Here is a 17,676-nt window from a genome sequence, read left to right on the forward strand (position 1 = left end):
AATAATGACATGTAATAACAGTGTAAATAAAACATGCAATTCAATAAAAAAACAGACAAAACCAAAATAAAATAAAAACAAAACCAAAACAGTAACAACAAGGGAAAGCCTGCAAGTGGCACTGTAGAAGTGGGTTTCTGCCTGGAAAACCACTCTCCATTTTCTGACAGAATCTCTAAAACAGAACAACATCATTGCTTTTTCTAGCTGGCCTCCACATTTCACAGAATTTCAGAGAAGCTGTAATTTTGATTTTGCTTCCATGGCTTCCAGGTGCACAGGTTCCAGCGCATAGCTTTTGTGCTTGGCTGCATAGGATTCAGAGGAGCACTGCTGTTGGTTACATGCCATGTGACTTTTCACCTTCTTAAAGGTTTATTCAGTGGTAGCTGATTAAGCTCCGTTTCCAACTGCATTACAACACTGCAGCAGGTAGCTGATGACAGATTCCATCCTTCTGGGATCACTTCATCTCAGTAGTGTGAAGCACAGAAAAAAGTTTTCTTTCAAGTAAAATTGATACTAACATGTAGCTAATTAAAATGTTTTTGACAATTTTACTCTTATTTTGTATACAGTTAATCAGAGAATGGGTAATCAGCTCCAGTCAGATATGCTGTATTTTCCTGGTCACTCTGGATGGATGTAAGACATTACGTTCTTACAGAGAAGTCATAGCCTAATACCCTGATGCTGTTTTTTGCTATTTAACAAAAAACATACTTTGTGTACATAAAATGAAGACAGTATTGCACACATCTGTCTCCTTTCAGTACCTTGTCCTTCCCTCAGCACATACAGACAATTTTATGAGAAAGATTGTCTTTTCTAATCCTACTTTTACTGTATGCTTACCATAGCAAATGCTGCTCACGTGTAGACTACTATTTTGTCCAGATCTCTTCCCGCATTAAAAGACTTACATAATCGTATTGAGAGAGAGCACTTAGAGATCTATAATCCACCGGTCTTCCTGAATGACTTTTTACATAATGAAAATCTGTGAAGGGTAAATATGTTGAGTAGGAGTTCCATTAGCACTTAAATATAATAGATTTCTGGAAAATATTCATAAATAACACAAACCTTGTATTATAAGATGGAAAAGAAAGCACATAACCAATCCTTTCAGACTGTAAACAGTGAGCATGTGTTTAATTTTCAGTCCAGAAGCTAATGGTATCAGCCAGTTTACTTGGTTGTTAAATAACAGCATTCCCATAAAAGAGCTTCCATGTTTACTGAAAGAATTTTGAAACCAATTTTAATTCATAATGCTGTTAAGTTTAATGTGATGTTTAGGCTGCAAAATGAGGAGAGTCACTTAATTGTGATTCTGCATTCATTTTGTTAGCAAATCACAAAACTAGCATTTTCTTACATTTTGTGGCCTAGGAGTCCTGGAACAAAATTACATATTGCTGCATTTAGCAGACATCAGATAGTTTGATACAACTGCTCATCATTGTTGCTATCAATACCACAGGACTAAATTTTATACTCCTTCAAATGTGTCTATCTTTTGTTAAAGTAAGTGCTAGAAAAACGAGGCAGCATTTGGATCCTAACACAAGACGTGTGCATCTAACCCAAAATGTTCTCTACGTTTCAACTTTCAAAGCCAGTGTTTGAGTATTTACTCAACACTCCTGAGCAAGCAGTGCTGAAAGCAACATCATGCCTGCTATCCTTAAGGCAGAGATTTTTTGACTTTTCAAATACCTGATTTCCCTGCTTTATAAATTTAGATACATTACTGTATTCAACTTGGGTACATGAGAAGGGTGTGTTTATTTAAGGAAAACTTAATATGAAGGCTTAGCATGTTTGCTTAATTTCTGTATTTGAAATAGGAACTTTTTCTTTAGAAGAACTCATTGAAAAGGAGCATCAATATTCCAGTTTTCGTTTGCTTTTAATCACTGCTGCAAGCCAACCATTAAGTTACAAGAACATACTTTATTTGAAGTTAAATAAATAGTGACAATAATATTTCATTCAAGTGTAGAAAATACCACTCATGCACAGGCAAAAACAATATAATTCAAGTCAGCAATAAGATTTCAGTATACAGCAAATTTAATGTGTGTCCTATGAATAAGGACAAAAAAACTGACGTAGAACAAGATTCAAATTAAGCAGTGAGCATCTTTATTTGTAGTGAAAACACAGTGACATTCTCATTCACTGGTCAGCAGCAGAGTATTTGTATTCTTGTCATGCTAAATTCAGAATATTTGAAATTTGACTTTTTTATTTACAAAAATAGTTTTTTCATTTTCCTTCCACTCACACTCCAGTGGGAAAAAATCTGTGAATCTAGCACACTTATTTCTAAATTAACAAAAAACATCAATACTTCTGGACAGTGGTGTTCCATATTGTTTTGATTTGCGTACTCATGCTCCTGAACTCTGTCACATTGTGCATACCCTTGTATCAAGCGTGCTTTTCTTAACAGGAGATTAATAACAGGAACACTATCCATTTAGAAGAGACTGTAACAATCCTCTTAGAATTCTACTTCATCTTTTGATTTCATCTATAAGAAAATATAGAACAAATAAACAGTGGATAAATCTGCAGCCACCTTTGTCTTAAGATTTGAAAAGACATTACTTTTTCCAAAGTTCAGTCCTTTACTAACTGTGTGCACACTCAAATGGAGTAAGACTTACATAATTACCAAGTTTGCAGGTCCTGTATTATTGAAAATAAAATAAAAAAAAAGTAATGGACTGAAAATTTCCAGCTCATGAACTCACTGTGGCTTGCTTTTGAAGATAAGCCTTAAAAATCCCTCTATACAAACAACTGTTGCTAAACATTACATCCATTTAGTATAACAAAATACAAAATAATGAATGCAGTAGATGTTATATTACCATGTTTTTTATCCAGCAGAAACCTGTCTTGCATTACTGGGGTTTTCAGAACATGAGTTGAAATTATCTGATATGACTTTTTCAAGAAGTGAAGAAAAAAGTTCAACTTCTGATGCACCTTCATGGGAACTAAGTAAAGGAGACTGCAGTGAGTGAAAACACCCACAAACCCTTAGTGACTAGTGGTGGCCATCCTTAACAGTACATTCTCCTGCAGCTTTTGCTGTATTTTCCATAAACGTGTTTACTCAGTATTATTGTGAAAGAGTTCTTCACATTTAAATCAAAACACAGCTATTACATATCATGTGTGCCTAGACAGACTGAAGCAGTAGCACCAATTAAAACAGGCCTGACTGTTTAAGAGCGCTGCTGGGGATCTATACACACCTAAGTTACCTGTGTACAAAACACATCCTATGGAACGAGTGAAACACCGTAGAAAGGAACGTAGAGTCTTATACATTAATTCCTGTGTGAACCATGTCTAGACTGGATCAGTGTGCATAACACAGTTCAAGCCTTCACTTGGCATTTTTTTTCCTCACTAGATTCAATTTGTTACACACTTTTTTACCCAAATCTGGTTTTATTACATATTAAAAAGTTACCTGCTGCTGTTCTTAAAAGTTTTGTCCTCAACTCAAAAAGTTATCACCTGTTCAAATATGTTGGTAACGTACTTCTGTTCACAAAGATTATTTTCTAGTAACTTCATCAGACATATCTGATTATTACCTTTTGATAATGTGTCCATAGTAATCGGTGTGGCAGACTAATTATGTATTAAAACCCCCATGTGATCGGCTCTCTATAACTCCCTGTGGAGTGTCTCATTGCACTATAATGTCTGCACTAAGCATTCTTGAATGAATGGCGTGTATTTACATGAACAGAACAAATCTCCATAAGCTACATAATGAAGAACATTAACACGTGAGTCCTTTTACAAGACATAACAGTGCTTCTCTGCAAAGTTAATGTCCACTCAGTTCTACATTTAAACAGGCAATTTTTAGGTAAATGCTGGGAAAGTTTTCTGCTGCTCTTGCTTTTATCCTCCCAAACTGCAGGGTATCCAATTGGACCAGATACGTGTCCAGTACCACAGACTTCCTCTTTCCCAGACGATTTCTCAGAAATGAATGAGAGATGAAACAGATTTTTTTTAGCTTTATCTGGATTTCTGCAAAGACCTCAGGAGTTTGTATGACAAGAGGCCAAAGTCTCTGCCTGTCAACATGAGAGAGGATCTCTTTCAAGATGACTAGAAAGGTCTGCTTTCACAATGCATCACTGCTGTTTGCCAAACTATTGTCAAAAATTATTGCATCTGTTGTAGGTGGATTCACTGCTCCTCGTCTCATAGTTAATTGAGAAGTTCAGACAGATTGCATCTACAGAAAGAATCTGAACCAGTGACAAGAATCAGCCTTTCTGCAGGGGTAGACAAGATCATGGTTAACGTGGAAGAAAACCACAGGGCTTGCTAGCATTTTTCTGACTATGCAGCTCGCCCTTTTCTCTCTCAGGATGTGGAAAGCCATCAATATGTGCTGTGCCAACCCTGGTCGCTGGCTTCTATGCAACCCAGTCTAAGGCTACAAACTGTTATACTTGCTGAATATTGCTAGTTTTCTTTGTTCTCCTCCACACTTCCCCTTTCCCTGATCATTAACCTTTGTTGAAATAGACATTTACATTCCCTTATTGGTGCATCCATTCTTCCCTTTTTCCTCCACTGAAATAATATCTTGCATATTGCTGAAAAAATTCTCAATCTATTCTATTCACTGTCATGCAAAACACCTGTGTTGGCCTCCAAATTCGTGTCAGTCAGAAATATTGTAAACAGTGAGCAGCAGCAAACTGCAGAGCCTGTTCAAGAACAAAAAATGCAGGCTTCTGAGAGTGATGATCTATTAATAGCAGACAAATCGCTGTTATAGCCAGTAGTGATAATACCCTCAATACTTCACAGTTAACCCTTACAAGTCCAGCTAATGAATACATCCTAGTTTGCAGGCTGATTTGCATCTTTTTCTTCAAAAAGCATGAAAGGAACTGTGCATTTCAGGATTTAGAGAGGCAAAAGTTTTTCGTTTCCAAGTGCTAGGTTTAGATTTTCAGTGCACCCAAGTAACAAGAGATGCGTGGCACGAAGCACTTTTGGGAGGCCCTGTGAGAACTCTCCAGTGCCAGCACAGTTTATGAGAGTTTTACCACACACACTGCCAGCACGATAGCAATAATGAGAACAGCAGAGAAAATAATCCCAGCCAGAACTTTGCTGATATCGCAGAAGGATTTATTTTCCTCCACAGAGATCATGCCAATGGAAGAAGCGCCCACGCTGATGGTGGATTTGAGTTCAGCCCCAGGGTCTTGCTTAGCCTCTACTGTCCACTGGGGGACATTGACCTTCATTTCCATCTCGTACATCATTTCTCCTACCTGGTTGATTTCGTTCTCTAGGTCCTTCAGATCCACCACATCTATGTTGTGCTCAGCCTCGTACTTCATGTTCTGGACGCTCATGGCCCGGGCAGCCACGCCGGAGGTGCCCCCGCTCATGCCCGTCTGGATCAGGTGCTTTTTGGGGACGTTCAGTGGGAATTCGTGCCCCAGCTCCAGCGCTCTCCTCATGTCGATCTCCAGGATCTCTAGGCACGTGGAGAAAATCACCCATAGTCTCTCGAACTCGGCTTTGTCCTCCTTACTCACGGTTTTGTCCCTCAGCACCGTGGTCAGCTTGTTCCTGTTGGCCACCGCCAGCTCCTGGGCTTTCTGCCGGGTCTTCTTCAACTCCTCGCGCAGGTTCTGCGAGTCCGAGGTGCCGCCGATGGTCAGCACCATGTGCCGGTAGCAGGCGGTCACCCTGCTGAGCGCGTCCAGCAACGCCTTGCACTCCTCCTTCACCATGGTCCCGCCGTCCGGGCGCCTCCGCCGCGGTTACCCGGCCTCGGGAGCGAGGAGCTGCCCAGCGCAGCCGCTACCAGCACGCATGGCGGGAGGCAGCCCCGGGTCGCGCCCGCCCCGCAGCCCCTCAGGCGCGGCCGGCCGCTCCGGGCTCGCGGGGCGCGAGCAGCATCGCTTCCCCTGCTACCGCCGGCGGGCAGCACGACCGAGGCGAGCCATCCCGCAGAGCGCCGGGCGTCCGCCTATCGGGCCCCGTACTTTGACGAGTGCCAAACACGGGGCGAAAACAAACCCAAAAGCTAAAGCGCCGGCTCTGGAGAACGGCGGCTCCCCCCGCCCGCCGTCTGCACGAACCCGATCCGGCTGAGCCGGGTCCAGCGCGATCACATGGCGCCGAGCGGGGAGCGCCCGCGGCCTCCGGGCGCGGCCCGGGCCGGCCCTATAAGCCCTCGCAGGCTCCGCCCCCGCAGGCTCCGACCCCCGGCGGCCGCCCGCTTCCTCGTTCGCTTCCCGCCGCTGCCCGGCCATTGGCTTCGTGCGGCGCCGCGCCGGCCCGCCCTGGTTCCCGGTAGGGCTCGGCCGAGGCGCGGGGAGGTTAGGGGGGGCGGCGTTGGCGGGGCGAGGGCGCTCTCTCACTCCTCCTTTCCCTCTCTTCCTCTCGCAGCCCGCTGGTCTCTTTCCGCGGGGCCGGTCCCAGCGGTGCCCTCCCGTCCCCTCCTCAGCCGGAACGGCTGTATCGCTGCCTGTGAGCCGCGCTGCGAGAGGGGAGGTGCCGGCCGCGGCCTGTTCCCGGGCTGGGGCTGACGCGGAGCCGGTGGGGCCTTGGGGCGGCCCTGCTGGGGTTGCGGCGCTGCGCTCCCTGCGCCGTGCTCCCCGCCGCGTTGGCAACTCTGGCTCTGGCGGCGTCCGGCCCGTGGCGCGGGGCTGCTGGTGCTCGCGGTCCCGCTGCCACCCGCGGTAGACCCGCTGCCCGCGCTACGCAGCGTCGGGAGCGCTTAATGCACTGCTGAACTTTTTCTCACCCCGGTACGTGCATTATTTATATCAGAGGAGTGCACTCTGGTTCCTACCGGGCTCTGTGATGCACGCTTTCTGTATATCAGTGTCACAGACGCTTCAGCTCGTTTCTCAGGGGCAAGAATTTGCATGTTTTTACTCTGTGGATTATTGAAGAAGGCCCCTAGGAAGTGTGAGTATGGGGCCCAGAATGTCTAAGGATAGTTGAAATCAAGTAATCATGCGTCAGAAGGTGTAGCAAGCACAAGCTTTTTACTATAAAAAATGATACTTTAGCGGCTGCCCTTGTGTATGTTCCGAAATATGGTGTAGTCAGTGATGAGCTGTAGGCTATGTTTGTACACATGTTTTCCAGAAGAACAGATAACACTGACGCTGAGTGCTGCGTAGCAGGCTGTGCTTGCTGTCTCTTAGCACATGTTTCACCATGGCAGGCTTCTGGAGAACTTGCTTGTCATGCCACACACTGCTACATATGCCTTTATGCTCCTGGACAACTGTATGATTTGATGTTGCTACAGTAATTTATGAGAAGTGAAAACATCCTTCAAGAGGGGGGTTGTGACCCTGTCCCTTATTGTGGCTGCATTCTGCGCCATGGGCAAGATAAGGTGCTGCCCTGGGCAGGCTCTGGGCAGGCCAGGTTCTGGGAGGTGTGTTGAGGCTGTGTTCCTTTTCTATAATTCAGTTACATGGGGAGTTTGATCCTGTGCTCCCCTGACTGCTTTTTGTTCTGCTTTTCTGTTGGACCAGGCCACAAGTTGCGTGTGGCTACTGCTGCACCCATGTGCACCTGTGGAAGAAACCAGCTGCCAAGTCCTGCAGCAGGCTGTGGGGTCACTGTGGAGCTACTGGGTAACTCCCTGCCGGTGGCAGGCAAGATGTGAATGAATGTCTGTTCCTTGCTGGAATGAAGAAGCACAAGATGCTTTTGACCTTGTATATGAAGTTTTGTAACTGTTTAAGTATTGTCATGTGGTAGAAGGATTAGCTCTAGGTTTCAATCTGGAGTCCTGTGTGACTTAAGCTTAATCCTAAATTACACATCCATGTGGGCAGCAGCTGCACTGCTGCACCTTACTGAGGCTGCTATTCCTTGTGGCATGTGAGGATCAGTTTCTCTGAAATCCAGGCATAGCTGAGAAGGGGAAGGGATGTTGGTTTAGGAGCACGTGACTGCATAAATCTGAAGGTGGCAGCAGTTACAATCTGTAAAAAAACAAACAAACAAAACTTCTCTAGATATATCATGTGTGAAGAAAGGCTGTTCTGCAGAACAGCTCTAAATTAAGTTCAGTTGTGTTGCAGTTATCCTATTCAAGTAGATTCTGAAAACTCTTAAAATTTGGCTGTAGCTTATCAGACATGATGCTGTTAAATCCAAGTCATGATAACGCTTTCAAAGAAGATTCTGACTAGCTGAAACTTTATCCAAAAACTTTATCCAAAAAAAGCCGAACCCTGAAATTACAAGGGAGTTAGTATGTAATGTAATGAGTGCCAGCAGAAATGTATTTGCTGGTTCTGTAGAAAGGCTTCCTTCCAACAGGTGTTTATGATAGTGTTCTTCATGTTGCAGTACTTTGAAACAGCAGATACTCTGCTGCTTCTTGAGCATTAGTGCTTGTTAAGTCCTGTATCATTTTAATAGACTTAAGTGGTATTTTAGGTAAATACAAATCTGTTTTGTTTGAATGGTTGGTAAATCTTGCCTCATGGCTTCGCCTCTGGGATGACCTCATACTCTGAGTTCAGGCATCCGAATGCTGTGACCTGAGATGGTTGAAAACCACTGAGATGAGGACAGAACATAAGGATTGGATGCAGTGTGAACAAAACTGGTTGAGTGTCTGATAACTCAGTGTAGCTTTGTATAGATAACTCCTGGCTTGTGTTTTGTGAATGTTTTGTTGTAAAGTGTTTTGAAATGTTGATCCAGAGCGAGAATTTTCATTTCCACATCATTTCCACAAAGATGATCATGGGGCTGGAGCACCTCCCCTACAAAGACAGGCTGAAGGAGCTGGGCTTGTTTGGCCTGGAAAAAAGAAGGCTGTGGGGTGACCTTTCAGTATCTAAAGGGAGCCTATCAACAAGAGGGGAATCAACTCTTTGAAAGGGTAGATAACAGCAGCACAAGGGGAAATGGTTTTAAGTTGAGGGAGGGAAGATTTAGGTTGAATGTCAAGTGGAAGTTCCTTACTGAGAGAGTGGTGAGGTGCTGGAACAGGCTGCCCAGAGAGGTTGTGGATGCCCCGTCCCTGGAGGTGTTCAAGGCCAGATTGGATGGGGCCCTGGGCAACCTGGTCTAGTATTGAATGTGGAACTTGGTGGCCCTTTATGGCAGGGGGTTGGAGATTCACTGATCCTTGAGGTCCCTTCCAACCCAGGCCATTCTGTGACTTCTATCGTGGAGGATCATCGGTCTGATAAGTTTATTGTGGACTTGTTGTTGCATGGCTTTCAGTTACCTTGGGCCAATGTATGATGCCCAATGTGGTATTAAAGGCCAGCAGTGCTTATAATTGTTTGCTGTGCTAGTTGGAAGGACTTCTCCTGTGCAAGTGCTCCCGCCTTCCTTCCTCTCTGCTCCTCAAAAGGGATATCTAATGTAGTTCAGCAATGCTTCCCATAACTAGATAATCTAGTAATGGGCGGATGTTTAAGCTCTTAGCATCAATGAGACAAAGCTAGTCTTGGCCTGCAGCAACTTGGTTTTTCCTACTGAGATCTGCAGAAAGCAGATGTGGTCTGCTATGAACATGAGTGGTCTGTGACTCTATAATCGGGACACAGTGTTTATGCATCCATTTTAGTGTTTGGGCTCAATGCATAAACTAAGGATTCTACCACTGCTTTGTCTCTGTGAGTGAAAGATCACCATAATTGACTTAAGAAAACAACTTTTATCCTTGTACTTCAGCACCTTAGTTTTGGTGTGTTTTTGTGTGGTCAGTCTGCTGTGAATTCATATGCTGATACCTCTGCAAGACTGCAGAGGTGACCTTATGTAAATGCATTGAGCAGATGGTGAGGACTTTGTCCATTCTGTTAATGTTTGTTCTCTTTAATCTTTGTGTTTCTACTGATCAGCCTTTTCTGCTCTCTTCCTTCACAGTTTGCTTGTAACTTGCTCAGGATTCCCAATTTGAGATTTGAGTGCAGTCTTAGTAATGGTAAACTAGAGAACAAACGCAGGTGAGGAATTTGCAGCTACTCAGTATATTTAAATCTGCAAGGGTTGGGAATCCATACTCTCTTGGGTTGTTTGGAATGCAGCTTGTTGTAAGTACCTGGCTAATGCTGATAGCACTGATCTCTGAAGTCAGGGGAGGTGACTGGGTGAGAACAGAGCATCCTGTTCATAGAGTGCTGATCAGGTGGCTGGTAGGAGTCAGGCCTCAAATCTGGGGGAAATGTGAATGTTTTAGCATCAAACTATAATATGAATGCACCTAAATTAGAAAGGTTGAATGTTCGTTTTAAGAATGAACTCTGGTTTGGAGTTTTTTGGGGGGCTCATAATGGAAAGCAGTATGAGGGATGAGCAGAACACACTTGCATGGCACTGCCTGCTCCTGTCAGGCATTGTGCAATGCCTTAGGGCACAGCATGATGCTGAGAGAAGTGATGAGAGACAGCTGTCTGACCCTAAATAGAGAAATGGGATCTGTGTGGAGAGGGATGTGCAGAGATGCTCCCCACTCCCCAAAAACCCAAACAAACAAAAAACCGAACACTGCACACAAAGATCTGAGCTCTGTACCCTTCACTTGAAGGAATGTGACTGCAGGGGAGATGCTGTTGAAAAAGGAGCATCTTCCTGGAATGGCATTGACCTCTCCTTCCCAGAACCTGCTGCATCACTGTCAGACTCTCATTCTGGGATGATATAACTTAGTTTTCCCCTGGTTTCTAGGGAGCCTTGAGCTGACTGATGCAGATTCACTACTCAGTACTCTCATAATTCAAAGGTGATATTCTGATATACTCACTGAAATCACTATAAGCTGCAGCTGAATGTAAAAGGTAGAAATAGTTTCCTCTTTATCTTTCCCTTGTGGTGAGCAGGGAACTGGAACATGTCTCGGAACCATAGTTCATCAGATGCTCAGTGCTCATTCATTAGGAGTGAGAGTTTTTCTGTGTGCCCAGAAACAGAGGAGGTTTTTGCTTCATGATGAAAATGTTGATTTGAGGTCTCAAGTTCAAACTGGGACTTTTAGCCTCAAGTAGTAGTAAATACGAGGAGTAATACTGCAAATAAAACTGTAGTTACTGTAGGTAACTAGTTGTATTTGGACTGAACCTACTTAAGTCCCGCTGTTAAATTTGTGTTTGCAGGGTGCTTTAAGATATGCTCAGATCCAGTATACTGCTAAAAGTGGTGCTCTGATAATATTTTTTTTTTGGGGGGGGGAGGAGGGGAGAGGAGGAGGAGGAGATGGTGGTGGTGAAGGGGGATCCCACTGTGTTTGAAAAGTCATTTGGAACTGGGGAACAATTGTTTCATCCAGGTTTCTTTCTGCATAGCACTACAGTTCACTGGTGTGATAAATACACTTAAAATTTGACCAGAAATGTCTCAGTATAATGTTTAGCTGTTCTGAGATGAACAACTTGTAGGTGAGTAATAAGGTATTGCTTGGTCTGACTTCTGTCATCCTTTTGAGCTTTTCAGCAAGTGATATTCTAGTTACCGGTTTACTAAGCTGGAGTTGTTAATGTTGCACAAGAGTCTGCAAGTGGAGATGAAATTGATGTCAGTGTGTGAAACGAACGAGTCAGTCTTGTGCTCTTCACCATGGAATATGAAGTATTTCTATACAGAATCCTTTGCTATTGTGAAAGGCTATCTGTAGTACATCTCATTAGGTCTTCAATATTAAAATGGGGTATTCAGGTGGTGTACTTAAGAACTGAATAAAAATTTTTAGAATGGGGACACAATGTAGCTGTCAAGTAAAAGCAGTAGCATCTATTTTAATGACTATTTCAAAATGTTCCTTAAAAAGAGCTGGAAATGAATAGGACTGTGAAAAGAACCTGATTTCAGTATCTCTAAAGGAAAACCTTATGACAAAAACTTTCATAGCTAAATCCTGCTTATTGCTTTCAGCATCAAAGGTCATAGGACCTGGTTTCCACTCCTTTGGAAAAAACTGACATGCTTGGATTCTATTGCATGGCTTTTCACTTCAGCTGTTCCTGGTGCAAGATGTGTCATTAGAACTATCATTCTGTTCTTAATCTACAAAGGACTTGGCTGTTCTAAGGGTATGATTATGTTGGTGGGGCTTTTTTTTGTACAGGGTAACAAAATGCTTATTGGATTCTCTGATGAGCTGGCTTCTGTTCTTCCAGCAATCAGAGCTATTTCTGTGTTTACAGGCGTGAAGCTAAGTAATTCCATTTTAACATTTTGAAAGTAGTACTTGTGTTGCTTTACAGCTTAGCATAATGGAATTTAATAAGCTCAGTGAATGTGGCTTATGAAAATTTTTAATGGGCTTTCAGTTATATGTTACCAGCACTGTTCAATACTTATGTGACTTTGTGCTTTTTCCTGCTTGTGTAATGTTAGTAAATCTAAAGCTGTCTGAGGTGCAACTAGAGGAATAACTCCACCACCTGCCCCTTTAGTTCCATTAGATTGAAGTTGGATGTTGTGTTCTGCCAACAAATTCTCAATGGAATATTCTAATGCATTCTTAGAATTACTGCAGTGCATTAGCTGTTATGTTCAGATGCACTTAACTTTTGAGATGGAAAGAAATCGACTTGTCTCAAAAATGCTTGAGACAAAATTTGGGGGATCTTTAATGTATTCTTCAGTTTTCTTAGACTTGATTTGTAGAAGCGGAGTGTGAAGGACTTGGCTTTGTTGTAGTTACTAATACTACATGGCCAAAACATCCCCATTTGTCTGGGCAAATGTAGTTGATTAACTGCTTCAGTTAATTTAATGAACATTTCATTCTTTCTTTTGCATGCCCACACATTAATCAGATATGGTAGCCATCCACTAATGGAGCAGTGTGCAGATGCAGGGCTAAGAGAAAGGTGTTGAGAAAAGAGAAGGAAATTGAGAATCCATTCTCAAAACAGTACTCATTTGACTACTGGTTGCTACTTCCTGCTGTGCAGGGACTTGGTTGCAGCTTTATGTGCCCAGCTTGCAGATTAGAGTCTTCAGCCTGCTTCTGCTCAAGGTAAGTGGCAAACTCTTCTGTGAACTAGAAGTTAAAGCTTCCTTATTAGGGTTTTAGCATGTTGACAGCATCTTAGTTATACTATGGTAGCTAAAATGCTAGAATTAATGCAGATTCTTGTCACTTTTTTTGAACTTAAGGAGTATGAATTATTGCTGCAGTCAGTAGTTCTGTAGTAAGCAAAATGCCTGGCTCTGTGTGGTAACGCATGAACCAGATCTGTAGGTTGTTGTTTCAAACTTAGTGGGTTGATCTGTTAACTGAAACAGTTCTTACAGTACCCTGATTTTTTTTTTAATTACGTGAAGGCGATGACTTAAGAGCTGCATCAGTCAAACAGCAAATTTCATAAGCTAAGGTTTTCTAGGGGGCTTTTCCCCTCCAATACATCCCTTCTATCTGTTTTGCTAGGGTATTAAATATTGTTAATTTCCTGTAGGCAGAGCTTCTCACTTCTTTGAGATGCAGGTCTCTGGAGAAAGGAGGTCTGTGGAATGTGTTCTTCCTTTTCTTTTCTACTATGGGAAAAAATTCTTTGGACTTAGATTCATTAAGCTGAAAAAGGGATAATATAGCAATTAGAAACACAAGTGCACTGCATTTTTGTCTCTGCAGTCTGATGCTTAGTTGCCTTCTTGTGTCAATGTGCTCTTGGCTCATCTCACCACTGCCCAGCACCTGGCATCCTAATACTTTCTTACGTACTGTGTGGAGAGTCACAGCATTTTCATCTATCAGTTGACTGGATAGTGAACGTGGATTCACAAACGAAAAGGCCGGTGAAGATGCTTTGGTGGGCCATCTACTTCAGTAGAAGCTTGTTTTGGAAACTGTCCTGAGAGATCGTGTAATCTAGTGAGGCTAGAAGGCTGGATCTGTATCACTTCTAGTAGAGGTTTGTCTAACAGGTTCTTAAAGATTTACAATATTGGAGACTTGATAGCTTTGACAAGTGATCTAAAACATGTGGTTATCTTCCTTTTTTTTTTTTTTTTTTTTTTTTTTTAAGTTTTTCCTGATCTGTAACCTGACTCTCTTTACCTAAGCTGAGGCCTGTTTCTTCTTCTAGAGATGTGGAACAAAATGCCCTTGCTGAGACTTTGGTACATCTGGGGGATTTTCTTACTTATCTCATGCAGTTTCTTTACCTTAACTAGTATCACTGCACTGCACTGTGTCCTACATCCTCCTTTTCTGCCTTTCTCACTTAAGATTCGTCAGTCAATTTCATCTTCCCTGAAGAGTAGCACCCAAAAAGGAATATGGGGCTCCAAAACAAGCTTTGCTGTGGCTGATGATTTTGCTTGCTGCATGTGTTCATACAGCCCTCTATGACATTTGCCTTCTATCTAATAAGTTGATGTTGAAACATGTTTGAACTGTGAGCTCTAAGTCATTTAAGATCTTACTGGAATTAATGCTTAGCTGGTTGTTCATAGGCAGTTAATAGGTAATTAGTCCTGCTTGGTAAGTCCTGTCTTAGTGCTGGCACAGCCAAATTGATGTCCTTTCATAATAGATATTATTTTTTGTCCTTTTGGGAAGTGGATGAACTGTTTTATCTGGAGCTTCATGAGAAAAAACTGCTGGAGACAGTTACCTGCCACTGCCTTAGTTGTCTTGAGTGGCTCATGCAGAGGCAATCCAGGCTGCAAGAAACTGCTGATAACTTTATAGTGGGAATGGCTTTCAGGCTTAATTGATTGTGTTTGTGAGTTGTCTTTATGCCTAATTATAAGGAAGGCCCAGATAATACATAGATCAGGTAACAGACAATAGATCAGTTAACAGCATAGCTGAAATTAAAGGACTGTTTAAAAATCTGTGCAAATTGGGAATGTATTTTTCCATCCTTTTATACTGTAACATAGCGGTTTCATGTCTCTTTGCCAGTCTGTGGAGAAGGATGTGTTTGTGGCACCAGTACAGCACTACTGTAGCTCAGTATTTCAAGTACTACATGATAAGCATCAGAAGCTCACACTGAGCAAGTGATGTGCTGAGTAAAAGCTGGGATACTAACCTCCATATTCTAAACTAGACCAGGCTGCCCAGAGCCCCATCCCGACATGGGCATTTCCAACCTGGAAATGCTGATTGTGTAAGGATGGCTTGGTTCAAATTGAACTTCTGCTGCTCTTCTTACCTTTTCCTGGTACATATAGATGAAATTGCAGGATGAATAATGTGACTTACGTTTCTAGTTTCCTTGAGGAATCTGGATGAGGGGAAAAGATATGACAGTCTACTTAATTAAGCCCTTGTAAACTTATTAACCTTTGTTCTTCTGAATGAAACAATGCTGAAGTTAGTCTAGAAGGGTCCTATTAGGGTTTTTCATGTCCTTGTGTCTAGAGATTTAAAAGTACAGAGGCCTTTTAAACTGAGAGTTTAGTGTCTCTGGAAATCCTCTTTTCCCTGTGACGCACCTTGTGATAACTCTCCACTGTCTAGCAGTTGGATTTCTGTCTCTGGTAGCTTTTCTGCTTGCTTTTTTCCAGATGTTGTCAGTCTAACTTCAGATGATTGACACCTTTTTAATGGAAGTAGAGGTTACCACAAATATTGGATTTCATTGGTGTCTTTTTAATTACGACTTGGTTATACATACCTGCTTCTTGTACCTTTCCTGAAACTTTCCCTGGAAAGTTGGGGATTACATTACACAAGGATTCCTGTTACATTGTCTGAGTGTCTCACTGATGTGTGGGTCAGTAATTGTCACTTAGCTATGCTTACTGTGAAAGCATCAATGTCCTGAAGCATTGTAGAATCTGCTGTGAAGAAGCTTTTAATTCCAATCTTCTGTTTTGTGTTAGACCTTAGCTTGTCTATCAGAGTGGTTATAATGTAGATCTTAATACCTATCTTCTTCCATTATTTTTTTTCCCCAGGAGATTATGCACTTAAAGGGCAAAGGAGACCTTATGAGGGTACATGTGTAACAGGAAATGTGTTGTTTTGTTTGCACATAGTTCTTTCTGAGTAACTTTTGTGTGACTACATTTAATTTCTAGTTAATTAAGCATGACATTGACAGCTCACATCCAATATCTGAAGCTACTTCTTTTTTGCCCCTTTGGTATTTTGCAATATTGTACATTCACAGATACACGTACTATGCTTTAACCATTCTCCATATGTTTTCTAGAAAATCTCCTTTGGGTATCTGAAGTCCATATGGCTATGTATGATGAAGACCTTTTGAAAAATCCCTTTTATTTGGCCATTCAGAAGCGGCGTCCTGATCTCTGCAGCAAAGTTGCAGAACTCCATGGTATTGTAAGTATAAATAAGTGTATTCCAAAATAACTTATTAAATAGCAGCAAATTTTTATTTAAATTCCAGGCTTCCTAAGACTCATGAAGATCAGTACAAGCCTGCAAAATGTTTTGTCTGCAAACATGGATCTCTTGGTAACTGCACAGTAGTAACAGATGGAAGTGATAACTTCTAACCTTCACAGGAAACTTATTTTCTTTGATACCAACTAGTTGTATATTCTTGCACTTGTGATTTAAATTAGGATTGGCTTCTTGAAATCCCTGGTGGACAATCACTTATTTTTGACAAGTTTATATAGCAAATCAAAGACATTAAAATGAGTTAGAACAAAAAACTGCAATTCTTTAAAACTTCCAGTTTGAGTATCTTACTGTAAGTGTTGATATAAAATTAAGTGTGTGGAGATTCCATTAAACTCAGCTTATTTCTATTGGATTATAAAACTAAGCTTTAATTGGACAGGGTTCTTTTTTATTACTTATGATAGTGATATGATTAGTGAACAGATTTTAGCATTTCTGTATTCTAACGCCTAATGTCATTGGCATCCTTACCTTAATCTTATCCTTAATTCTTTGCATTAACTGTACTGCATGCTTGCATGAACTTGCTGGCGTCTAGTATGTATTGATACCTCTGTGATCTTATGTGGGATTAAAAGCATATCTTTAAAGAAATATCTGTATATATTCAAGTTTAGTAAATATCTGTACAATCTCATAGGATTATTGGAGAATCAGTGAGGAGTTGAATGCTGCTTGTGAAGGCAAGAATCTGTCAAATATTTCCGGAACTCAGGGACATTTAAAATTTTCTTTCTGTTCTTAAGTCTGATCTCTTGTACTGGTGGTTCTGGAGCTGTTAAAGGAGCAACTCTACATTTCCAGGATAAAAGTATTCATATTGAGTTGTACTGCTGCTTCTGGAGAAGGAGGGATGTCATTTTAAGAGCAGAAGCAATTTGAAGATGCTATTTCTTGACCATGAAATGTATTTTCAGTGTGTATAGAGTTCCTGGTATTGAATGAGATCTCACACTTTGGTCATAATTTTTCCTCATTGAATAGTGATTTACTGTAACTTGAAAGTGCTCATCCACTGCTTTACTCCAAATGACTGAACTTGCTTTGAGAAAATGTAGTCTGAATGGAGAATAACTTAATTAAGAGAAGAAACTCAAAATTCCTTTGGATTAACAGTGGAAGTTTGAGCTTCTTGACATCAGAACAAATTGAAAATTAGATTAGCATTGTGTAAACAGATATTAAAATCAGTCTTGCTTACTAGTCAAGAATTTGTCTTTATCTGCCAATCTATTGTAGTATGAAAGGCAAAAGCAATCAGAATTTAACTGGTG

The 17,676-nt window shown here is 41.7% G+C and overlaps 2 protein-coding genes across 9 annotated transcripts in view; one reads left to right on the top strand and one right to left on the bottom strand.

Moving 5' to 3' along the window:
* Positions 1 to 1,939: 1,939 nt before the first annotated feature.
* On the bottom strand, positions 1,940 to 6,194 carry RGS9BP (regulator of G protein signaling 9 binding protein). The gene has a single exon (XM_052686587.1). It carries the CDS (start codon positions 5,805 to 5,807, stop codon positions 5,094 to 5,096), a length of 714 nt encoding a protein of 237 aa, XP_052542547.1. The 5' UTR covers positions 5,808 to 6,194; the 3' UTR covers positions 1,940 to 5,093.
* A 55-nt stretch (positions 6,195 to 6,249) lies between these two features.
* ANKRD27 (ankyrin repeat domain 27) overlaps positions 6,250 to 17,676 on the top strand; it is a 43,666-nt gene continuing 32,239 nt past the window's right edge. For 3 of the 8 annotated variants that reach the window (XM_052686569.1, XM_052686568.1, XM_052686570.1), the window contains exons 1-2: positions 6,251 to 6,372; positions 16,185 to 16,315. In XM_052686569.1, the coding sequence (XP_052542529.1) occupies positions 16,214 to 16,315 (102 nt within the window). In that variant the 5' untranslated portion in view covers positions 6,251 to 6,372; positions 16,185 to 16,213. Of the gene's footprint in view, positions 6,373 to 6,487; positions 6,831 to 9,896; positions 10,020 to 16,184; positions 16,316 to 17,676 lie in introns of those variants that run through there. The other 5 variants (XM_052686575.1, XM_052686574.1, XM_052686571.1 and 2 more) reach the window with 4 other exon arrangements.

The sequence above is a fragment of the Tympanuchus pallidicinctus genome, unplaced genomic scaffold, assembly GCF_026119805.1.
Source record: "Tympanuchus pallidicinctus isolate F22 unplaced genomic scaffold, pur_lepc_1.0 scaffold22, whole genome shotgun sequence".
Taxonomy (NCBI): domain Eukaryota; kingdom Metazoa; phylum Chordata; class Aves; order Galliformes; family Phasianidae; genus Tympanuchus; species Tympanuchus pallidicinctus.

Coding starts and splice junctions, on each gene's coding strand:
- RGS9BP (XM_052686587.1), bottom strand. CDS start 5,807: ATGGTGAAGGAGGAGTGCAAGGCGTTGCTGGACGCGCTCAGCAGGGTG.